At 39.5% G+C, this 24,143-nt stretch overlaps 1 protein-coding gene across 1 annotated transcript in view; it reads left to right on the forward strand.

Annotated features, from left to right (window-relative positions):
• The window catches only part of si:ch73-177h5.3 (hemicentin-1), a gene marked incomplete at its 5' end in the record, with an annotated part of 100,734 nt that overhangs the window by 18,189 nt on the left and 58,402 nt on the right, over window positions 1–24,143 (forward strand). Inside the window, one exon of the mRNA XM_048156219.1 lies at window positions 20,830–21,096. Within this exon, the coding sequence (XP_048012176.1) occupies window positions 20,830–21,096 (267 nt within the window). The remainder of the gene's footprint in view (window positions 1–20,829; window positions 21,097–24,143) is intronic.

The following is a 24,143-nucleotide window of genomic DNA, read 5'->3' on the forward strand; positions in this document are numbered from 1 at the left end:
GCCGTACCATGTGTGCAGCAGGCGCAATGATATTACACAGTGCCTCTCATTTCTCCATGGTTGCAAGGCACGCTCGCCAGAATGAGAGCATAGTTCCTAGACATAGAAAATCACAACTTTTCATTTTCCGTCGGTCTTAGTACACAATGTAACTACAGAAGAGTCATGTTTTAAATAGGAAAAATATCGAAACTGCTATTGGTCTCATCAGATTCAATGAACTATGCTAAGCTATGCTAAAAGTGGTACCGCCAGCCAGACCCGGAGATCGGCTGAATGGATTCGAAAACGGTAAAACTCAACTGTTTAACTCTAGGGGAGTTGGAAAATGAGCCTATTTTCAAAAAAAGTGGAGTGTACCTTTAAGACTGAACCAAAACCTTGAAATCTTTATGCACATGTCAAACACCACAGAAGGATTTTTAGAGCGATTTAAAAAATTTGAATGTTGTCCTGGAACAACATTCAAATCAACCAATCAGATTTGAGGGACAAGTTTACAGATTATGTCAAGTTTAGGCTTAAAATCATGAATTGGTGCTTCTACATCAGTGTTATTCATCCATCATTTCCCTCTGATTTTTGGGATAACTTATGGGTAGGGTTAGGTTTAGGGGTAGGAATAGGGTTAAGACTAAATTTTCAGACTAGAATGTTGTTCCAGGATCAACAAAATGTGTTGACCCAGGAACGCATCTAACTCAGCAATATCAGGACGTGCATTTGTTCATGTTTACTACTGTTTAACAAGTGAAAACTAAGTGTTACCAAAATAAGATGTGAAGTTTGTGGTCTTTGGTCAGAGATCTTACAGAAAATATAGGAGTCAGAAGTTGATTTTTGTAAAATATAATGAGTTTGAACTTTTCTTACCAGATCAGCAGTGAGAAACGTACCTGACCTCAGCATGTTGTTTATGTTGCACATTATTTGTGATTGTGAGCTTCGTCAGCTTCTTCTCGTGTCAGAAACTCCTTTAAAAATATGAGCTCCTTCTGGAGGAACAAAACATTTCATTTTAAAACATAATTTTTTTAATTATACATAAGTGTGCTTATTTTCTATTCAAAATGTATTTTTATTACTATTGTTTTAAAAGGATCATAATTGTAATCAGCTTCATCCAGTGTAATGAAAAAATAATAGATGAAGACTAACTTTTATTGTACTTGATTTTATAAGTGTTTTCAGAAATATCTGAAATGAAAAACAATGCTGTGAAATTAATCTCTTACATTTAGGACATTAGTAATATTTCAAATAAAAATCGTCTCGGGTTACGAGTGTAACCCCTGTTCCCTGAGTAAGGGAACGAGACGCTACGTCAATGACGTGATGGGAACCTTCTGCATTTTGTGTTCGTGAAGCACCTCTGTATCCAACCAATGAGAAGACGTGACGTCAGAGGCGGGTGACGTCACGGACCAGGAAACTATAAAGCATACCCAAAAACAGAGAACGCCAGCTTCTGGAATATGTCTGAAGCAAGCGCTCCAGGTATGAAGGAGGTACGGCAACGTGACGTAGCATCTCGTTCCCTTACTCAGGGAACAGGGGTTACACTCGTAACCCGAGACGTTCCCTTTCGTGGGAACTATCGACGCTACGTCAATGACGTGATGGGAACGCTGTCCCAACTACGCCGTATCTTCAAGTGCCTGGCTGCTATCTTGCAAGACCAAGGAACCTGGAGTAGAACTTATATTAAGATTATAAAATCTGATGAAAGTGTGCTGGGATGACCATCCAGCTGCACCACATATGTCGTCCAGTGACACTCCTGACAAAAGAGCTTTAGAAGCGGCCATACCTCTTGTGGAATGAGCTCTAATGGCTAAGGGACATGGCTGTCCCACTGCTTTATATGCGAGTGACATGGCCTCGACCACCGACTTGCTCATCCTCTGCTTGGATGCTGGGCCCCCCCTTCTAGGGGACCCGTAGCATACAAATAGTTGATCTGTTTTTCTCCACAGGGCAGCTCTGTGGGTGTAGGCATCCAGGGCCCTCACAGGGCAAAGCAGATTACGTTTTTCCTGATCCTGATTTTCAAATGGAGGAGGACAGAAAGCCTCCAGTATGATGGGACCTGGCACTCTAGTGGGGACCTTTGGCACATAGCCCGGTCTAGTGTGTAAGAAAGCCTTGGTCATACCAGGCGCAAATTCTAGACATGATGGAGCGACTGACAGCGCTTGCAAATCACCAATCCTCTTCAAGGAAGAAATTGCTAACAGAAAGACTGTTTTTAGTGTTCAATTTATCTGACACTTCTTCTATTGGCTCGAAGGGGGCCTCAGCTAACCCTCGGAGCACAAAAGATAGGTCCCAGGTCGGAGTCTTTGTGCGCCCCGAAGGCCTCAACCTCAGTGCACCACGGAGGAAGCGTATGACTAGGGGGTCTCGACCCACCGAGGAGCCCCCTACAGGATTATGATAAGCCGAGATGGCTGCGATATATACCTTCAATGTTGAAGGGGTTAAGCCTTCTGAAAACTTTTCCTGAAGGAATTGTAGCACACAGCTAATAGGAGAGTGGACAGGGTCCGTATTACGCTGGCCACACCATGTGGCAAACAGTTTCCATTTATACATATACAGCTTCCTCGTGGAGGGAGCTCTGGAGTGAAGGATGGTCTCCACAACCTCGGTTGGGAGACCAGATTCTATGAGCCTTGCCCCCTCAGAGGCCAGGCCCATAGTTTCCACATTTCTGGGCGGGGATGGAGAATCGTGCCGCCCGCTTGTGACAGGAGATCCTGTCTGAGAGGAAGCTCCATAGGAGAGCCGTGAAGGAGAGATATTAGGTCCGCAAACCATATTCTTGTCGGCCAGTAAGGGGCCACCAGTATTAGGTCGGCCCTCTCCTGGCGAACCTTCTCCAGAACTCCCGGGAGCAATGAGACTGGGGGGAATGCATACAGACGTAGCCTCGGCCACGTCTGTAGCATAGCATCTAGCCCTAGAGGCGCTGGGTGCTCCAGAGAGTACCACAGAGGGCACTGAGTTGACTCCTCTGTGGCAAATAGATCGACTTGAGCTCGACCGTAGACTTTCCATATCAACTCCGCCACCTCGGTGTGGAGTTTCCATTCCCCCGGCCTCGCGCCCTGCCTCGACAGAGCGTCTGCACCCACATTCAACCGCCCCGGAATATATGCTGCTTTCAATGAAAGGAGTTTTCCCTGGGCCCACAGGAGGATGCGGCTGACCAGACTGCATAGCAGGCGAGACCGCAAACCCCCTTGGTGGTTGATATATGAGACCACCGTAGTGTTGTCCGTGCGGACCAACACATGGTGTCCCCTCAGGTCTGGGAGGAAGTGTTTTAGTGCTAGAAACACCGCCATCATCTCCAGCCGATTTATGTGCCAGGAGAGCTGATGGTCCTCCCAGAGACCCTGAGCTGAGCGACCACTCATGATCGCCCCCAGCCCGTGAGGGAAGCATCTGTCGTTAGCATTACGCGACGACGAGGAGTTCCCAACACGGGTCCTTGGGACAGGAACCAAGGCTTTTTCCACATGACCAGAGCACGAAGGCATCGCTGCGTGACTTTGATCATACGAAAAGGATTTCCCCTCGGGGAAAACCCCTTGGTCCTGAGCCACCACTGTAAGGGTCTCATGTGCAGAAGGCCAATAGTAATAACGTTGGACGCAGCTGCCATCAGACCCAACAGTCTCTGAAACTGTTTTACAGTGAGTGACTGGCCTAACTTCACCCCGTTCACGGCCCCGAGAATGGAATTCACACGAGCAGGAGTCAATTGCGCCTGCATCGTGGTGGAATCCCAGATTACACCCAGATAATTTGCAACCTGACTCGGGACCAGCACACTCTTTTTGGCATTGAGCCTCAACCCAAGCTTCTTCATGTGTGACAGAACAACATCTCGATATTGAACTGCTAGACACTCTGTTTGAGCTAGTATCAACCAATCGTCGATATAGTTCTATATGCGGATGCCCTGGAGTCTCAACGGAGCCAGCGCTGCATCCACGCACTTCGTGAACGTGCAGGGTGATAGAGATAGGCCGAAAGGAAGGACCCTGTATTGGTAAGCTTCGCCCCTGAAAGCAAACCTGAGGAACTTCCTGTGAGAAGGATGGATGGATACATGAAAATAAGCGTCTTTCAGATCTATTGCCACAAACCAGTCCTCGGACCTGATCTGTGGGATAATCTGTTTGAGTGCGAGCATCTTGAACTTCAACTTCTTTACAGATCGATTTAGCACACGTAAATCTATGATCGGACGCAACCCTCCATCCTTCTTTGGAACAATGAAGTAGCGGCTGTAAAAGCCCGACATTTTGCTGAGAGGAGGAACCCTCTCTATAGCTCCTTTTTGCAAAAGCGTTGTAACTTCTTGTTCCATCACCAGAGACTGCTCTGGGGCTACCACTGTGTGGAGAACCCCATTGAACTTGGGCGGTCGAGAACCGAACTGAATTCTGTAACCCTGTTGTATTATGAGCAGTACCCATTTCGAAATGTTCGGGAGACTTTTCCATTCTTCCACATATTCTACTAAGGGAACCAGTCTCTCGAGACTGGTCTCTGGTGTTTTTTGAGCACTTGGCTCGTTCATCTGACACGGCGCACCGGCAGACAAACGAATCGAGCGCCGACCGACCCCCCTCGGAGGATCGGTGGAGACCGCTGCGCCCTGACGCACACTGGGTGGCAGGGTTGGCAGAGCGGCCCCTTGAGGGCACCGGGGTAGGACGGGCGCCTGATATGAATTACCCCGGAGGGGACTGCCCTCAAAGGTCCCGAGTGACTGGCGTCAGGACCTTTTCTTGGAAGCCTTCCGGGAGATAATGACGGTCCTCAGATCCGCCCTACCCCCGGAAGGCTTCGTCTGTGCCGGCCGCCCCGGTCCCCAAGCTTTCTGCGGGGGAGCCCGGGTGGCCACACTGTGCGCTGAGGAGCTGGCTATCGGCCGAGACTGCTCCCGCCCAGCAGCCTCGGGGGGATGAGAGCGACGGGGGAGAAGCTTTTGAAGCGCTGCTGACTGCTTGCGTGTCTCCTGGAACCTGTCGACGACAGATGTCACTGCGTCACCGAACAGGCCACCAGGAGACAGCGGCGCGTCCATCAGGACGTTCTTATCCTTTTCCTTTATGTCGGATAAGTTGAGCCAAAGGTGCCTCTCCGTGGCCACCAGGGCTGCCATAGAGCGGCCGATTGATTTGGCCGCCTCCTTGGTGGCCCGGAGAGCTAGATCTGTCGCCTTCCTAAGCTCATGTATAGCTTCAAATGACGCTTCCCCGCTCTCATCTATTTCCCCCAGCAGGTCGGCTTGGTAAGCCTGCAAGATAGACATTGTATGCAGGCATGCCGCCGCCTGACCTGCTGCCGAATAAGCCTTGCCCACTAAGCTGGAGGTTGTTTTTAATGGCTTAGTGGGCAACGTCGGGGTCTTAAGGGACGACGCAGACTCGGGAGAGAGATAGCATCGTCCCATAGCCGTGGTGTTTCAGCCCCATGATGTTACTGTATAATGACGTTTGGGGGCTGTAAACACGGTATTGTACTGGTCTCTTCCACGACCTCGACACCTCGGCGTGGAGGTCGGGAAAGAACGGCAGGCCCCGACGCTGGGGTAGTGACCGCGCTGGAAGAAATCTTTCATCGAGTTTGCTCTTAGGCTGAGTTTCACTTTTCTCTGCGGGCCAGTCTATGTTTAACTTTTCAACTGCCCAGGTCACTACCTCCAAAAGCTCCTCGTACGCTGGAGATGAGGATGGCGGTCCCTCATCTCCTTCTCCGGCACCCTCCACATCAAGCTCCTCGGAGGAAGATATGTTGAGTGCCGGTATCTCTTTCCGGGGGGAAGAAACCGCAGCGCGTGCTTCCGCCACCAGAGGAGAGACACTGGGTCTAGCAGGTAAGGGGAGCGATAGGGCAGAGCCCGTCTCTCCCCCCTCTGCTAAATCCATTTGTGAACCCCACGAGTGCAGCCTTCGCCGTGCCTCAGCAGCAGCGGGACCGGACCCGCGGGGAACACTCGCCGCGGCGCCCTCCTCAAAGAGCGCGCGGCGTGAACGCAGCACTCTGAGAGTGAGCCTCTCGCAATGTACACAGACAGCTCCCTCGAGAGATGGCTGTGCATGCTCAACTCCCAGGCATTTTACACACATTTCATGTGTATCCCCGTCCGTAATGAAGCGCGGACAGGGAGGAGCACACTTTGTAAACTTTTGCTGCTTTTCCCCCATTTATATATATATATATATTTGTCTTATTTTGTGTTATGAAACTCTTGTCCTCGGACGAAGAGATCAGTGTGTGCAATGTGTGCAGGGACAAACAACAGTAAATAAGACAGACAAGATACAGATAGCGCTTGCTGAAGACAACAGAAGCTGGCGTTCTCTGTTTTTGGGTATGCTTTATAGTTTCCTGGTCCGTGACGTCACCCGCCTCTGACGTCATGTCTTCTCATTGGTTGGATACAGAGGTGCTTCACGAACACAAAATGCAGAAGGTTCCCATCACGTCATTGACGTAGCGTCGATAGTTCCCACGAAAGGGAAACATATTTATATTTATGTTTTTTTTTAGTTTAACATATATTTTAAATTGTTAGTTCACTCAGAAATGAAAATAATGTCGTTTATTACTCACCCTCATGTCGTTCTACACCAATAAGACCTTTGTTCATCTTCTGAACACAAATTAAGATATTTTGATTAAATCCGATGGCTCAGTGAGGCCTGCATTCACAGCAATGACATTTCCTCTCTCAAGATCCTTTTTGTGCGCCGATGATGGGCCGATTTCAAAACCTTGCTTTGGAGCTTTACGAATCGAATCAGTGATTCAGAGCTCCAAAGTCACGTGATTTCAGCAGTTTAGCCGTTTGATAGAAGAACTGAATCAGTGATTCGATTCGTAAAGCTCCAAAGCAAGGTTTTGAAATCAGCCATCACTATATTGTTGAAAAGTCGTTATTTAGTTTTTTTGGCGCACAAAAAGTTTTCTCGTCGCTTTATAATATTAAGGTAGAACTACTGAACTCACATGAACTGATTTAAATATGTTTTTAGTACCTTTATGGATCTTGAGAGAGAAAGTACCATTGCTGTGAATGCAGGCCTCACTGAGCCATCGGATTTAATCAAAATATCCTAATTTGTGTTCCGAAGATGAACGAAGGTCTTACGGGTGTAGAACGACGTGAGGGTGAGTAATAAATGACATTATTTTCATTTTGGGGTGAAATAACCCTTTAATATGCAATGTAATGTCAACTTAAAAAAAAGCCAATATGAAAATAAATGGTGTCTTCAGAACATCTGAGTGATCATCTTTATTCTTGTCAATATATTGTTCTTTCAAAACTAATGCCAGGTAAAACTGCAGCTCATGTTGTAGCTTGTCTCATGAATCAGCACTCAAAATAGTCGCAGCTCTATAATCAGGTCAACAATCATGCACTATTTCTGACAAAATTAATGTGAGCAATTCAAAGGCTAAAAAAACCCATTGACAGCAACCAAGGGGAAGTGAAACACACAAACTATATTTTTAGCAATCTGTTTTCGAAAAGAAATATAGGAGAAGTGCAAAATGGGAATCATATTGTGGGTTCAAACCACTTACCTCTCGTGACCACATTGATAAGTGTGCGGGTGCATGCGGTTCAGTTATGTTAAACACAGGTATGTATCGCCCTCCTGTGGAGATTGTGTGAATTACACCATTGCAAATTGAGTCTAATGAACTTAAAAATGTTTAGAGATCATTTGATAGGGTTTTTCCTCTCTCCTCTCTTTTCTTCTGTTAAAATACATTTATATACAAAAGACCAGACTTTCATGTTCAAAGGCAAACAATTCTCTTCTGTGCCTGAAATCTAATTAAAATTTCATACATGAGGCCCCTGATCATTAAGAAGCAGGGGCGGATCTAGAAAATTATTTATAGGGTAGCAAAGGGGTGGCATGAGGTCTATGAGGGGTGGCAACACCAAAGCAAGCACCCATGCATAGTTTTTGGAGATTTATGGCCTGACATACACAATTGTGTTCACAAATATTGCATTACCACAAAATAATCATCTATACAGTTTAAAATAAAATAAATAACAAGATTTCAATATCCATCATGGCACCAAGTCAAGACTCTATATGAAAAACATCAACAGATTATTATTTTGAGCTTGTATCACTAAAGGAGTTTTATTAACCCTTTCATGCATAGAAGTCACTACAGTGGACAGCTATTCAATAGTTGTTTTCTCCTATATAAATGAGTCTGAATGTCACAGTTGCACATCAGTCACTACATTGGACGCTAAGGCCGGGTTCACACCTCAAGCGGCAGCAGCGCGTGAACTGCAGCTGCAGAGACGCGCGAGTATTCACACTGGAAGCGTTTGTACAGCGTCACAGCAGCGGCTCAAAGCTGCATATAAAGTGAGCATTTCTTTACAAAGACAGCTATAAATTTGTTTTTATAAGTTGGTCATTGCTAAACTTGATAGTCTTGAAAGTTTGTTAACATGCAAGGTGTACAACACTCATATAAACATAAAATAAATAAAAATAAATAAATAAAAGCCTCGTGTCATCCATTGCTGCACACGAATGAAGTAAGCTTTGTGTTTTACATCATCTGACGCATGAACATGTTTACAAGACTCGGCGAAAAAGACAGCAAACTTGGGTTTGATTTGGGTATGCAAGAGCCTATATGGCTGTCTGTGTAATAACTAAAATAATGTTTATTGGCTAGTTTAGTTAAGTTTTCTATAATATACCATACTTTAACCCAAACTGAATAATTAAAAACAAGTTTAAATGAGTAAATCTTCTATAAATATGTTTTAATATTAATTTTCTTTCCTGACATACTTCAGTTCTTGTTAAAACACTCTAGATATGCTTATTCTGTGCATTTTGAGCACTTTTTGTGTGAAATCATATTTATTTTGTCCATCAAAGGTGTACTTTCACTTTAATTGAGCATTAGCAGCGCAGCAAAAATAGACCCAGCGGCGAAACGATCGCGGCACTGCTGCTTCTGCTCTGCTCCTGCTCCGCGCTGCCGCGCAGCCTCTGCGTGCGGTGTGAACGCTCTCATCAGTTAACATGGACGCTGAAAGAATATGCGCTGCTTCTGCTCTGCTGCCGCTTGCGGTGTGAACCTGGCCTAATGTGTCATGCAATACACTGCCACCCACTGGACAACTTTTGCAAGAGCAAAAAAAAAGTTCTATAAAACAAGATGGCAGAAAAATAGCACGTGCCTTGCAGGGGAGGAATGTCTGCCCATTCATTCTATTCTAGGAGACCCTTGCAGGTAAAAAAAATATGAGGACATCAGGCAACAACTAAGGAGCAATATAATTGTTAAAATATCCAAGTATTGATTTTGTGATTTGAGGAAATTGTGATTAATCGTGTAATTGTGAGTAATCATGCATTGCTGGCTATATTTAGACTACAATTTATAGTATTGCTGTTTTTTTTTTTTTTTAATACGCCATCTGCAGTAAAGTTTTGGCTGAAAATCAATTTAATTTTTATTATAACAATATTTTGTGGATATTAGTTCCATCATGAGAGTGTTGACCCTTGAAAAAAACTCTATAAACTATACTATTAATTGTAGTGTAAATATAGCCAGTGATGCATGATGTCCACATATGATTAATCAATTTCCTCAAATCACAAAATCAATACTTGGATATTTTAAAAATGATATTGCTCCTTGATATCCTCATGTTTTTTAGTCAATACAGTGGCAGTGGACCCTAATGTGTCATGCAATACACTGCCACCAACTGGTCAACTTTTGCATGTGCAAAAAAAAAATCAGAGATTGTTAAAAGTTCTGGAATATGTTCAAAATACATGAACACAATGTTAAAGAGCAAAAAAACAAACATGTTTTATAGTGTTTACAATATTTATTTTTAATAATTGTTTTCTCAAACACATATTTCATCGGTTCCTCAAATGCACATTGTCCACTCTAGTGGACATTTCACCAACCCCTTGAAAAATGCATGTTTGAAAAAAATGAAGGTGATTATTTTTTTTTTCCATGCCTAAAGAGTAATAAAAATACTTTTGAAAAAAATCCTGAAGTAGCCTTTCATAATTCGTGCATGAAAGGGTTAATTAATAAATTAATAATTAAAGGAGTTTTATTAATTAATAAATTAATATTAATAATTAATATTAATAATTGAGCTTGTATCACTAATGGAGTTTTATTAAAATTACTTAGGCTACTTTGATGGTATAAATCACATTTTAGTGCAAGTTAAAGAGCAACAAAAACTTCTGAATTTCCACAGTTTTGCAAACAATTTTTGAGCTTCTGTTATTGAAGGATTAGTTCACTTTCAAATGAAAATTAGCCCAATCTTTACTCACTCTCAAGCCATCCTAGCTGTATATGACTTTCTTCCTTCTGATGAACACAATCGGAGATATTTGAATATCTTGAGCTTTATAATGGCAGTGAACAGGGGTCACGAGTATGAGCTGAAGAAAGTGCTTTCATATTCATATACCGCCTTCCATATTCAATGTACGAAGAAAGTGTAAAACTCTTGCAGTTCAATAGCTTACGCTACGCCTTCCCTAAACAACTTACGTAACTTGAATATGGAAGGCGGTCTGGCGGAAGCTAGATATTTTACTTCATAACTTCGTCATGTGGAATATGTTTATGATGGATGGATGTGGATGGAACCACTATATTCAGCTCATACTCGTGACCCCTGTTCACTGCATTATAAAGCTCGGATGCATCAGGAGGATATTTATTAATATAACTCCGACTGTGTTCATCAGAAAGAAGAAACACCTAGGATGGCTTGGGATAATTTTCATTTGAAAGTGAATTAATCCTTTAAGAGTGATGGGAATGTCTGTGTGTGTTCGCCCAGAACACCCAATCAACCACATACTCACACACACACACCCTATCAACCACATACTCTAGCAACAACCTAGCAACTGCATGTCAAGAGCCAAGCAACCATCCAGAATCTCCTAACAAAACTTTAGCAAACTCCCAGAACATCTATCTCTTCTGGCCTAACTGACCAAACTGTTTAAACAAGACATTAAATTGGCTTTATGACAAGCCAGCAAAAATTTGTCTTTCAAACTTTTCAATCTAGTTATTGTTTTTCTTGATTGCTAACACACAATTCCTAACACCATTCAACATTTTCTCACAACTATAAACACAATCTCGAAACTATACATCAACTGAAACATATTACAGTCAAAAACTAGGGATGTGTCACGATTTTCGAATATTCGATTAGTTGATTTAATTATAGAATATCGAATAGGTTGTGCGATTGTCGTCTTAAAAAAATCCTCATGTTTTCAATGGTGACACGTTCATGTAACCAGAGGGTGGCGCGCGCGCTGCCAATAACGCACCTAAAAAGCTGTCAATCTACTCTTAGACAACAGCAGAACATAGACAAGCGTGGCATATAACAGAGACGTCAAAATCAATGTTCACACGACACACGTGCCGTCATTCAAGCTGTTCACAATGATATAACGCGTTTAGGCAGCCTAAAATCAATATGGCTTGAGGTAGGCTTGCTGCGATAGTTGGTGTTGCCGGTGTTCAGGAACAACATCGGTATCATCACTTGTCACCGCTCCCGAATTGGCGATAATTTGAAAGTGAAAGTAAAATTCCCTCGGTCATTCATGGTGCGTTTCCACTATAAGGTGCCGGACTGGACAAAAGCGAGGCGAACGCCGCGAGCGAGCGACACTGATAGTCCACTGGCGAAGAGCGAGCGTTTTCAGTTTATTCATGTGGAAGCTCAACGTAGGAATTAATTGAAAGCACTCGCTCTGCTTCGCACTGTTATGAATGGCCGTGCGGATTTTACTTTCACTTATATTAAAGAACATATTAATATGTTTCAGCACATTACAATCATTATATGGCTTGAGTTAAGACAGCATATTCCCCAATGAATTAAACAGTTTATCAATATCATACAGATAGAAAGCGTGAATGGTCTCTCTCCCTCTCTCTGTTTGTGTGTGCGTGCGTGCAGGGGAGGGGTGCGATTTTCGAATAATAATCGAATAATTCCCAGCAATTTTCGAATATTATTTTTGCTTGAAATGCCCATCCCTATCAAAAACATCTGGGGCCGTATTCACAAAACATTTTATCTTACCACTAAGAGTTCTCCTAAACAGCAGTAAAAGTTCTTAGCTAAGAGTTTTCTCTTAAAACCTATTCACAAAGCTGCTGAGACAAACTTTTACTAAGGAATAGACTGAAGTCTTAAGCTAAGAGTAAGGGCGGGGTTGACCTCGTTGCTATGGAGTAAACACACAGTGATTTGCTGATGGGGGAGGAGTCAGCGATTTAATCATAGAAATGTTCTAGAATGAGAATGTCATATTTCCATATTAAAATAAAGGTTTTAAAACATTATAAAATGTTGCACTATTAAAATAAATATTTTTAATAAAATGTTGCCCTATTCAAATCAATATTTTTAATAAAATGTTGCCATATTCAAATAAATATTTTTAATAAAAATGTTGCCATATTCAAATGAAGGTTTTGTAATGTAGGCTAAGTGTCACTAATTAAAACTAATTAAAGTATATACAATTAATTGTCCGCCTCTTGGATGTCTGCATCTCAAGAGAATGCAAAGTGCAAGCGACAAATGATGTTTTATAAGCAAAGTTTGGGAGAAACACATTAAAAAAAAATCAAAATAAAACTGAACATCTCAATATTGCAATAAATCAAGGTCGACACAACAACCTTTTAAACGTTTACAAACTCTCAAGTCTCAGTTAAACTCAAGTGCACAGAAAGTAAACCAATATCCTTCAAAAAGGTCTTGTTAATATAGCGGATAAATAAAACAATGTTAAGTAAGTCTTCTGTGTGTGCTGGTTTGAGCCTCATCACCGGCTGCAGTCATGAACTCATCTCAAAAATCAAACACCTGCGATCAGAAACTACCTGCTAATGCACTCACATTCACATAAAGTATCCTTGTTGACAAGTTTGCGTGAGTAAAGGCAAAATGCACAAGATATAGTACCTTCAGTGCCCTTAGATGGTGATATCGCTTCTTTATATCAGAAAAAAACTGCTCCAGAAAAACTTAGGTGGCATGCAAAATGTAACTGCATTACTCATCACAAATGTAGTGGAGTAAAAAGTACATTTACTTGCTCAAAAATGTAGTCAAGTAGAGTAAAATTTGCTAATATCTTTGATGCTCAGTACAACTACAAAGTAGCCAAAAAGATACTTAAGTACAGTAACTAATTACATTTACTCAAAATCTTTACACCTCTGAAAAACATATTTTCTGACAAAATCAAATGCACTGGACAAATTTCATTACAGTATACAGTACTATAGCAGTATTGGTTTTCTGACACAATACTATGTCCTTTCGTAGTTGCAAAAATACAGTACACATAAAAAATGTCTACAAAGAACATTGACAATCACAAGTTTGAGTGTGTTACAATATGTGCTCCAGTTTACTGTACATAGAATAGTTAAATTTCCCTCATCTAAAGTACTGGTACTGTGTACTGTAATTAAGTTTAAAACACTCGTGAATTATTATTTCAGCTCTCTCTCAGATTTTGACTAGTGTGTCATTAGTTTTGCTATCTAATGTTGTCATTTTAAACGTTTTGTGAAATGTGTCTTTGTTTTGAGAACTGAACGAATGGTTTGGGAAAAACTAAAATACATTTAGTTTCTTACCTAACTCTGCTATTAGTTTCTGTGATCGGGATCTTCTTATTGATTTCATGTTAGTGTTTCGTCACAGGGCAAAAAGACCTTTATCCATGATGAAAGAGGAGCGGGCGGTCGGAGAATCAGCTCGCCAAAAAATTACGAAATTAATCTCAGACATATTCGGATGGGACTACATTTCTCAGAGGACTTCTGAGTTAGCCGAGAAGCAGTAATTTTCCATTTCATGAACAACAGGAAAAAACATTCGTAAGTGAAATTGGCTGCGCTGTGTTTTTGACTCACGAAGAACTGGTTCATAGAGTCATTTGTTAATGAAGCTGATTACACTGGGCGCGCTGCGTGTGTGTGCAACAGTCATGCAGTTTATTGAAAGACGTGTTTTCTTGACATTATTTTGCGTTACGCTGTCTTTTTTAGGTCATCACACTGAAGCGCCACTGCAGTACTTGAAACACTGTTTACATTTATATTTTATTCTGTGATATTTCTGGGGTGGCAGATGGGGTGGCAAAGTTTTTTTTTAGGGTGGAACCCCCTGCTACCCCCTGCTACCCCGATAGATCCCCCCTGCCGTTATCGATACTTAAATCCCAATAATCGATTAGTCTAGTCTGTTTTCAGTTAATGAATGAGCAGAATATGTAGCGCCTCCCATCCAATAAATCGCCATCTTTGTGCTTTGTTACTTTTGATATGAAGCAAAGTCTCAGATTTCAAATGACGTCCATCTTATTATGAGATTCAAGAAATAAATACCGTTTTGGGGCTGTTTAATGTAGCGTGACAGATCGCTTAAATACCAGTTACAGCGTGAAATAAACACAACTAAACATCTGAAGGTGTTAAAATATACAGTACAAATCACAGAAATCCGTATCATGTCTCGTGTAATAACTCAATCAGTGTTTCAACATCGAAAAGACGTCAATAAAACAGCTTGTAAACAATGTCACGTAACGTCACATTTACCCCAGAAAAACATATTCAGTGACCATAAACTCATTAGTCAGCTAGAAAACAGCATTCTGATAAATATAGCTATGCACCGTTACATATTCATTATAATTTTTAATGTTCTTCAATATTTAATGCAGGTTTGTATAAATCACAGCTGCGATTTTAATGATTATATTTCAAAAAAACTAATTGGAGTAGAAATATGATTATGTAATTCTAAACTTATATTTATAATAAAAACATCATTGAGTGTAATTTAAGTGTTTGCATATAAATAAGTTAATTTAACCAATATTATCATAGTAGTACCAACTGACTCACATGTGTAGTTTACAGCATTACAGGGTTCCCAGTCTTTTTCAACGATTATTTTTACAGGACATTTTCAATTTTACAACAATGGGAATAAATACTGGGATTACGCCCTAAAGTAATATATTGCTCTCTAAGTCTTTAAAAGGTTTATTGCCATGACTTAACTATAAAATCAGTTTTTAATATGAGCTCTTAATCATACATTATGACTATGGAAGATTGTTTCTGTTAAAAAAAAGGTAATTGCGACTTTTTTTCTCGCAATTGCAAGTTTATATCTCACAATTCTAAGAAACAAAGTAAGAATCGCAAGATATAAACTGTCAAATGCCAGAAAAAAATAATAATTGCGAGGAAAAAAAGGTCAGAATAGCGTGATATAAACTCGCAATTCTGACTTTTTTTCCTGGCAATTGCGAGCTTATATCACAATTATGTAAACTCGCAATTGTAGGAAAAATATTTAGACTTATGAGATAAAAAGTTGCAATTAGGCTAACATTTTTAATTTATTATTCAGTGGCAAAAACAAGATTCCATCATTTATTGTTATTACTTAACTACTGATGCACACTTCTATTTTTTTGGCAGTAAGTTTTGGAAGATCATTATCTTTGCAAGGTGGACTTTTCAGGGTAAGAGATGGACTAAAAATAAACTCCAACACCTTATAGCTAGATTTTGGAAGATAAATTCTTCAAACAGTGGTACAAGAGGATGTGGTGCTGGTCCTTCAAGAGTCACTCTCAATCTGTCTGTCTATAAAGCCTATAAAAAAAATCTGTCTTCTTGTATTTTACTACAATTCAGTATGTGATTCTTAAATGGGGGACATTTTTTAGGATTCTTTACCTAATCTAAGTCTCTGAGATCCTGAAGTTCTGGAATATGGTGGCACTGAAGACTAAAGGGTTTCTGATGGTTTCACACTTAATTCTTCACCTTAATTCTTAGTTATTTTGCAGTTAACGTGTCTTTTCTTATCCACCTGTTTTTGTCTGACCCTGCTTAACAGCAATTTCTAGTATTGCATTAGTATTGCATCCTTCTCCATGTGAATTTGATCTTTTTTGACTTTTCAGTCTGAGATAAATCTCTTTTTGGCTCATTTTATCTGTAAAAGAAAACAAGCCTTCATAAACTAACTTCATGACTAAATACAAAATTAATAGTAGTTATTAAGATGGATTGGTTTGGAATTGGTAAAATGTGCTTGGGAAAAATATGATCAGAAAATCAACTTGCATAATAATTAAGCAAAAAATGATGCATTTAAGCAGTTAATAACATACTATAACAATATAATAACTGCTGCAAGTGGCAACACAAGACTAAACATCATCATTGAAAAAATACTACTCTCACGTGTCAAAACTCAGCATTCCTGAACATCGCACTTTCTGCAACTAATGATGATTGTTTTAGGTCAGTGATAAACTCTTTGGTCTCGACTAAAGAAAAACCCAAGAACTTTTTAAAAAATAATTTTCCAGGACAACTACAAGATTTTCCAGGACATTTTACATTTTCTCTAATTTTCCATATGTTTTCCAGGACTGGAAAATTTGTCATTAATTTTCCAGGTTTTCAAGGTTTTCCAGGACGAGTGGGAACCCTGCATTAGTTGAGAGATTTTTTTCCTCTAGAAAATTTACCATGTATTGTAACTGAAATACTACATCCAAAATAATCGAATCGAAAGCATGTGAATAGTAATGAAAATTGTGTCAATACCCAGCCCTAGTAAGAAATCATTTTTAAAACCAGCATGGCTATCACAACGCAACATGACATTAATGCTGTTAATTTTATACAGTAACTGCATATCAAGGTGCTAAAATGCACGAATACCTTAGCAAACGCGTAACACTGCTCTAAACTGCATTTGCATGCAAAGTGCATTGTTTATGAGCAAACAATAAACATGGAAGGTGGAAGGAAAATGTGTAATTTCACCATAAAAGTTTCACACAGTCACAATAAAGACACTATTGAATGAGGAGCCGCTGACTGATCATCTAGAATTAGTGCTGTAAATCAACATGATTGCCTGAATTATTTTCTCCTCCTTTAGATGATGCTGTACATCTGTGTCTGTAAGTACATCTGGTTTTGTTCTGGAGGGTCGTTCAGTGACTCTGAGCTGCAGCAGTGATGCAAACCCACCGGAGCTCAACTACACCTGGTACAGAGACACTGAAGAACACCTGAAACCAGTGCAGACCGGACAGAACCTGACCATCAACAACACCGACCCGACACACAGCGGACGATACGTCTGTACAGCTCAGAACACAATCATTAGTAAACTGGACTTGAGTATTTACACCACAATATATATTCATATGGTGAAAATGTTTGATGGAGAATTGTTTTTTAAAGAGTGGTAATGGAAGTGTTATAATAGATTTGGACATTCTTATGATTAATTAGTTTTGCTTAATTCCTATTTTATGCTCTCAAAATAATTTGCTTCTCACACGCTCACATAAAAATGCTCTTCACATGATTTAATAAGTCTTGACTTTAGTGATTAATATGAGAATACTGTCAGGCAGTGGGTCAGCTGAGCTCCTGACAGCATCTGTAGCAGTTTGAACACGTCTGAGTGAAAAGAACATTTACAGTTTCACAGTTAGAATGGAACTGGCCCAGAAGAAGTTAACCAAGTGAGAATCTCTTAATGCTGACTCCAGTGAGTGAGAAAAAAGGCTGAAATGTGAAATGTTCAATATTAATTATAATTCAAATGAATGATGTTTTACTGACCACAATATTACTGATGATAACTGTTGAGGAATCAAACACTTTTGATTCATTTTGAAACAGGGCAGAGGCTCAAGTCCCCAAAGCCTTCCTCCTGCACATCCTGAGGGAGACCACAAGAGGGCGCAAATAAGCAACATATAAAGGACTTTAATATTTTCTTATTGTGTCCTCTTGTGGCCTCAGAAGGACACTTATTAAATCTTTGTTTAAGATATTGGAAAGAAGATATTTGTTGAAATTTGATTTTGTTTTTGACTGTTACATTTTTTTTCCTTAATAAATTGGGTAAGAACAAACAAATAAAAAACACAGTGGTTAAATTCAAAACTTTTTTTCTCTAATGGTCTTTGATTAAAAGAGGTTAGGCCTATAAAAAATTATCAGTTATTCATAACGAATGATATGAAACATTATATCGTGATACATTTGTTTTTAGCTGTATAGTCCAGCCCTAGGCTAAAACCAGGGTAGAAAATGTAGCCTTTTATTTCTAAATTATGACAATTTTTGATGTAAAAATCATACTAACATTATAAGTGCAACTCAGGAAAAATGATAAAATAATTAAAAAATGCAGTTCATAACCCCTTTAAAACTTTTTGTGTTTTAATGACTTTTTTAACTTAATGACTGAGAGTGAAAAACAGGAAAATCATCAGGAAATCCTTGGTGGCGCTGTGCTGGTGCTATGAATATTTCTGAATTGTGAGATAAAAAGTCAAAATTAACTTTTTATTCTGCGGTGGAAACAAGCTTCCATACATTTTATCATCGGTATCACGATTAGAGAAACAAACAGCATTATTTTGCAGAAATCTGTTCTGCTTTCAGTTTCAGTATCTTGGGTAATAGCAGTAAAGACGTGTCGTCTTCACACACATCTCTCTCTATATCAGTGTAAAAGCGTCACAGTCGAGCGCTGCAGCTCTTTCACTCTTCTCTGGTAAGTCATTTACACACTAAAACTTCTGTCGTTTTGAGATCTTCAGTGTTTTGATGCTCTGAGGTTGAGTTGTTCAAGATGAGCAGGTCCTGTTTTAATCTTTATGAAAAGATTTGATTTAGTAGCCTGTTTTTTCTCATGACATTTATGTCACTCATGAAAAATTGTTTTTGGACATTAGAAATTATATGAGTTTACACCAACAGCTAAAAATTCATACACAAGTTAAAAAAGGAAATAAATGTTATATAAAAAAATAAAGTTTCCAAAAGGGTTTTTTTTCACAGCGATTCATGGTTCCCTGAAGAACTTTTCACTGAACACTTCTTAAAAGAACCATATTTTCTTACATTTTAATAATCTAAAGAATCTTTTTTCCACTATAAAGAGCTTTCTGTGGAATGGAAAGATTTCAGGGATGTTTAAGGTTCTTCATGAACCATCGATGCCAATAAAGATCCTTTATTTTAAGAGTGTATATGATTGTGTGTTTGTATTTTCTGTTGTAAGGTGGAGTGAATGTACATGATGGAAATATCTGTGACGTTCCTCCTCACTGGATGTCTGATACAAGGTCTCGTTCTTATGGATTATTCTCTGCTGAATTAATATTCTGAAAGCATTTTCATGTGAGCTTTGTAAGATTAAAGAGCAATAAGAGCTGCAGTTTATTCTGCATGTGAACTCTGTGTGATCACTTCCTCTTGTCTGTGTGTGTTTTAGGAGTTTTCTGTGATTTTAATATCAATCTGCCGGAGAGAGTAGAAGCTCTAGAAGGATCCTGTGTTTTCATACCCTGCACATTTGATATTGATCAAGACTTTAAAAATTATCTCACTGATAGTGCAAAGAGAATATGGAAAAAAGACTTATGGTCTGAAAACATAGCGTTTGACTCCAGTAGCCCCAACACTGGACAGTTAAGAGGAAAAATATTTGGCACTCCTACAGAGAAAAACTGCACCACCCGCTTCAATAATGTTGAGCAGAAAAATAATGGGTTATATTACTTCAGACTTGAGACCAACGGTAGACTGAAACATAGCTACACAAAACCTGTTGAAATTGTCGTCATAGGTGAGTGTCATATTGTTGATGCTGCTTCTATCTTAATGTAAGTGCAGAGCAAGTAGTTTCACCATTTACTGCACTGTTATTCTTCTAGTTATTGACCTATAGACCTTATGTAGCTCCGCCCCTTTTCAGTGCTGCACTCGTTTGTATTTCCACAGCATGAAGGTAAGATCTTATGGATTTATGAATAAACCGCTCGTTTTAAAATCTTCCTGGTCTACTGGGATTTATTATGACATCCTCTTCAAACATTACAGCGCTCATGATAACTGTCGTTAACTCTACAAAAAGTAAATCCTCTTCACCAGCTAATTACTCTTCAACAGTGATGCCACAGAAATATACAGAGTTACTGCAAAAACTGAAACACAAAATCCTAAAGATGGCTGCACACTTGTTTCTCTATAGCGGCTAATGAATCAGAGATCTCACACATTCACAGAAAATAGCTTACGTCCCCAATGCTAAATGAATCGGATAATGTGACTGGACATGAATGAAAAATAAATCTTCAACTGTACAATACTGTATGATATGATGATCCATGTGATCCTGTAATGTTTGTCTGTATCTCTGTGTGTTGTAGATTCTCCACCCAAACCCACAGTGAGTCTGTTTGAGGATCAGGAGGAGGTGAAGGAGGTGAAGAAGGTGAAGGAGGGAAGCTCTGTGAATCTGCGCTGCTCGACTAAGATCTTCTGTTCCTCTCGTCCAGCAGTTCTCACATGGAGCTCGTCTCCTGAACACCTCCTCAAGGAGATCGTCACACAACATCAGCGTCAGAGCGAAACTGAGCTGATCTCTGATCTGATCTTCACTGTAACTCACCGTCATCATTCAGCCACTTTCACCTGCACTGTAACACACCAGCTTCAGCAGAACATCACAAAACAGGAGTCCCGTAAGCTACGTGTTCAGTGTAAGATTATTTCAATTAATACTGTCTGATCATCTAGAATTAATGTTGTAAATCATAACATAATTGCCTGAATGTTTTTCTCCTCCATCAGATGCTCCTAAAAACACATCTGCACATGTAAGTCCATCTGGTGTTGTTCTGGAGGGTCGTTCAGTGACTCTGAGCTGCAGCAGTGATGCAAACCCACCGGAGCTCAACTACACCTGGTACAGAGACACTGAAGAACCCCTGAAACCAGTGCAGACCGGACAGAACCTGACCATCAACAACACCGACCCGACACACAGCGGACGATACGTCTGTACAGCTCAGAACAAACACGGCGCTCAGAACGCATCAGTGCTGCTGGACGTCCAGTGTGAGTATCAAGAGCCTGATCTGATTTACTCACAATCACTAGATTATTAGACTGGAGATTTCAGACTCTATACATACACACATATATACTATAAATAAATAAGTATATCAAATATTGCATAATAATGCTTATAATTTATTTTATGTGCAGAGAGAGAGGAATAATGTAAATACACAAAATATAAAATATAAATATTAAATATTTTATATATTTTTTTTAAATATAAAACCTTCACTTTTACTTAAATTTCTTTAAAGTAAAGTTACAGTGAATGCTCTGTATCACTATTTTTTATAAATATATAAACCTTCACTGTTGCTTTAACTCCAAAGATTTAAGTCACTTGTTTTGCACAGAGCATCAACTGTTATTATAAATGATCTTCATTTAAACAACTTTTTCATCCTTTAATAGGCTTGTAAATGTTCAGTGAACAACAGGAACTAAATGAAAATATAATAAACATTACTTTGTTAATCTATAATTTGTAGTCCTTTAAACTGCTGCCAGCGGACCCTTTTAACATGGAAGGTGTTCACATTAATGTTATTCCTTCAGTACTATTTAAAAGGCATTTTTATTTTTCACTAATTTCTTCTATACTTACATTAGTGTTATTTCACAGCATTAAAGACTTTACTATTATTCAAAAAATGTTTTGTTTTTCTCCGCCATCAGATCCTCCTAAAAACACATCTGCACATGTAAATCCATCTGGTGTTGTTCTGGAGGGTCGTTCAGTGACTCTGAGCTGCAGCAGTGATGCAAACCCACCGGAGCTCAACTACACCTGGTACAGAGACACTGAAGAACACCTGAAACCAGTGCAGACCGGACAGAACCTGACCATCAACAACACCGACCCGACACACAGCGGACGATACGTCTGTACAGCTCAGAACAAACACGGCGCTCAGAACGCATCAGTGCAGCTGGACGTCCAGTGTGAGTATCAAGAGCCTGATCTGATTTACTCACAATCACTAGATCAGAGGTCTTCAGCGCTGCTCCTGGGGACCCACTGTCCTGCAGAGTTTAGCTCCAACCCTAATCAAACACACCTGAACCAGCTAATCAAGCTCTTCTGGATTGCTTGAAAATCACAGGCAGGTGTGCTGAAGCAGGCTGGAAATAAATTTTGTAGGACAGTGGGTCCCCAGGAGCAGGGTTGAAGACCTCTGCACTAGATTATTAGACTCGAGATATTAAATTGAAAAGCAAAAATAAAAAAATAAAAAAATAAAAATGAAATTATTTAAAAAAATAAATACATACAAATAAAATAACTTTTTAAAGTAAAATTATATAAAATGTCATATATTTAATAATTTTCTGTATATTTTAAATATATTATATGCTTTTTAAAATATATATAATGCATAAACCCTTCACTTTTACTGCAAAATATAAATACAGCTAAATATTTCCCATACTTCTTCCACTAGTGTTATTTCATAATTGTTGATGTCTTTACTATTATTTAAAAAATGTGGAAAATATTCATAACGGATGTTCATTGTGAATGCTTGGTAATCGCCATTAGAAATCAGTTACATTCAAGAGTACTGAATTAACTGATTCTCATAATATACTCTAAATGCAAAAAATGTGAAAATGTTATTTGATTAGGATTTAACTAGAAAACCAAGAAATGATCCAAGAAATCCACTGAACTGGAAAGTTGTGTTCAGTGTCAGACATTCCCACATTTTGATTCATTCCCAGATGTGCTTCAGCTGTTCTCAGTTCAGACTAACACACTGTTCAGTCTAGACTAATGTAAGACAGTCTCTATCCAATTGCATGACAAACCCAGACTTATGTTTTCTACAAAGTATAATTAACACCATTTACACACAGCTAGTAATACAGACACATGGTGTTTTGTTAGTTATTTTGTGTCCTTCTAGATGTTTGCACACATGCTTCAACACAGTGCCTTTTCAGTTACCAACCCAGATCTTGAACTGCTACACTACACATCTTTTTTCCTCAGATGCCCCAAAAAACACAACCTTGTCATTGTTTCCCTCCGGCTCTGTGATGGAGGGCCGTCCAGTGACTCTGACCTGCAGCACTGATGCAAAACCAGCGGTGCTCAACTTCTCCTGGTACATAGAGACCGGATCTCAGTTTAAGCTCATCCAGACTGTATTTAATAATACCTACGTGGTGTCTAACCCTACAAATGTAGCACGGTATCGCTGTACAGCTCAAAACCAGCATGGCCAACACAACACAACAATTCAACTAGATCCTCAGTGTGAGTACAAAGACAAGTTACTGCACTGCTATATTCACTCATTCAATCTGATCCCTTATAGCAAACGCATAACGCTCCTCTAGATTGCATTTGGATTTAAAGTGCATTAACATGGACTGACATTAAAAAGGTGCAATTTTACCATAAATGCATGTGATGTATAATATATACTGTGTTTCACACAGTCACAAGTCACTGAAAAGACACTATATAGGAGTTGCAAAAACCACAAAAGCATGTTTAAATTACTAAAACTTGATGTAAAGCTTAAGTTGAAGGCAATTTTATCACATAAACTACAGAGCATTCTATATAGTTTAATATCTTATATGAGGGGTGCATCCTGGCAATCTTACAAACGTGTGACAGGCTGATGGTGATCGACAGTACAGTAGGCTGAAGTTCGGTTGCATGCTACTGTAGAAATACTGTAAAATAGGTTTGAGTGTTTTCTTCATTAACAGAAAATTTGTATGGAAAGACAGGAAGACATTTGGTTCCTCTTTTGTAAAAGCTCATGTTACAGAGCAGCATGTTCAAGTTACGTTAGTGTTTTGAAACACCAGATTTCAGTATAAACCTTTGTGAAACTGCACTGATGCCAGTGAAATTGCAAGAAGCTGTCAACAGAAAAACTAAAAAATAATTCTAATACAATGTGATTAAATGCTGGGGTATGAGACAAAATTATTTTCTGTGACCGACATCTCAAATTCTCTTAAATTTCTTGAACATCACGAGTCAGTAGCTGTACACTACAGTAAAATATGATTAGACGAATAAT

This window comes from Megalobrama amblycephala, linkage group LG14 (assembly GCF_018812025.1).
Source record: "Megalobrama amblycephala isolate DHTTF-2021 linkage group LG14, ASM1881202v1, whole genome shotgun sequence".
Lineage (NCBI taxonomy): Eukaryota > Metazoa > Chordata > Actinopteri > Cypriniformes > Xenocyprididae > Megalobrama > Megalobrama amblycephala.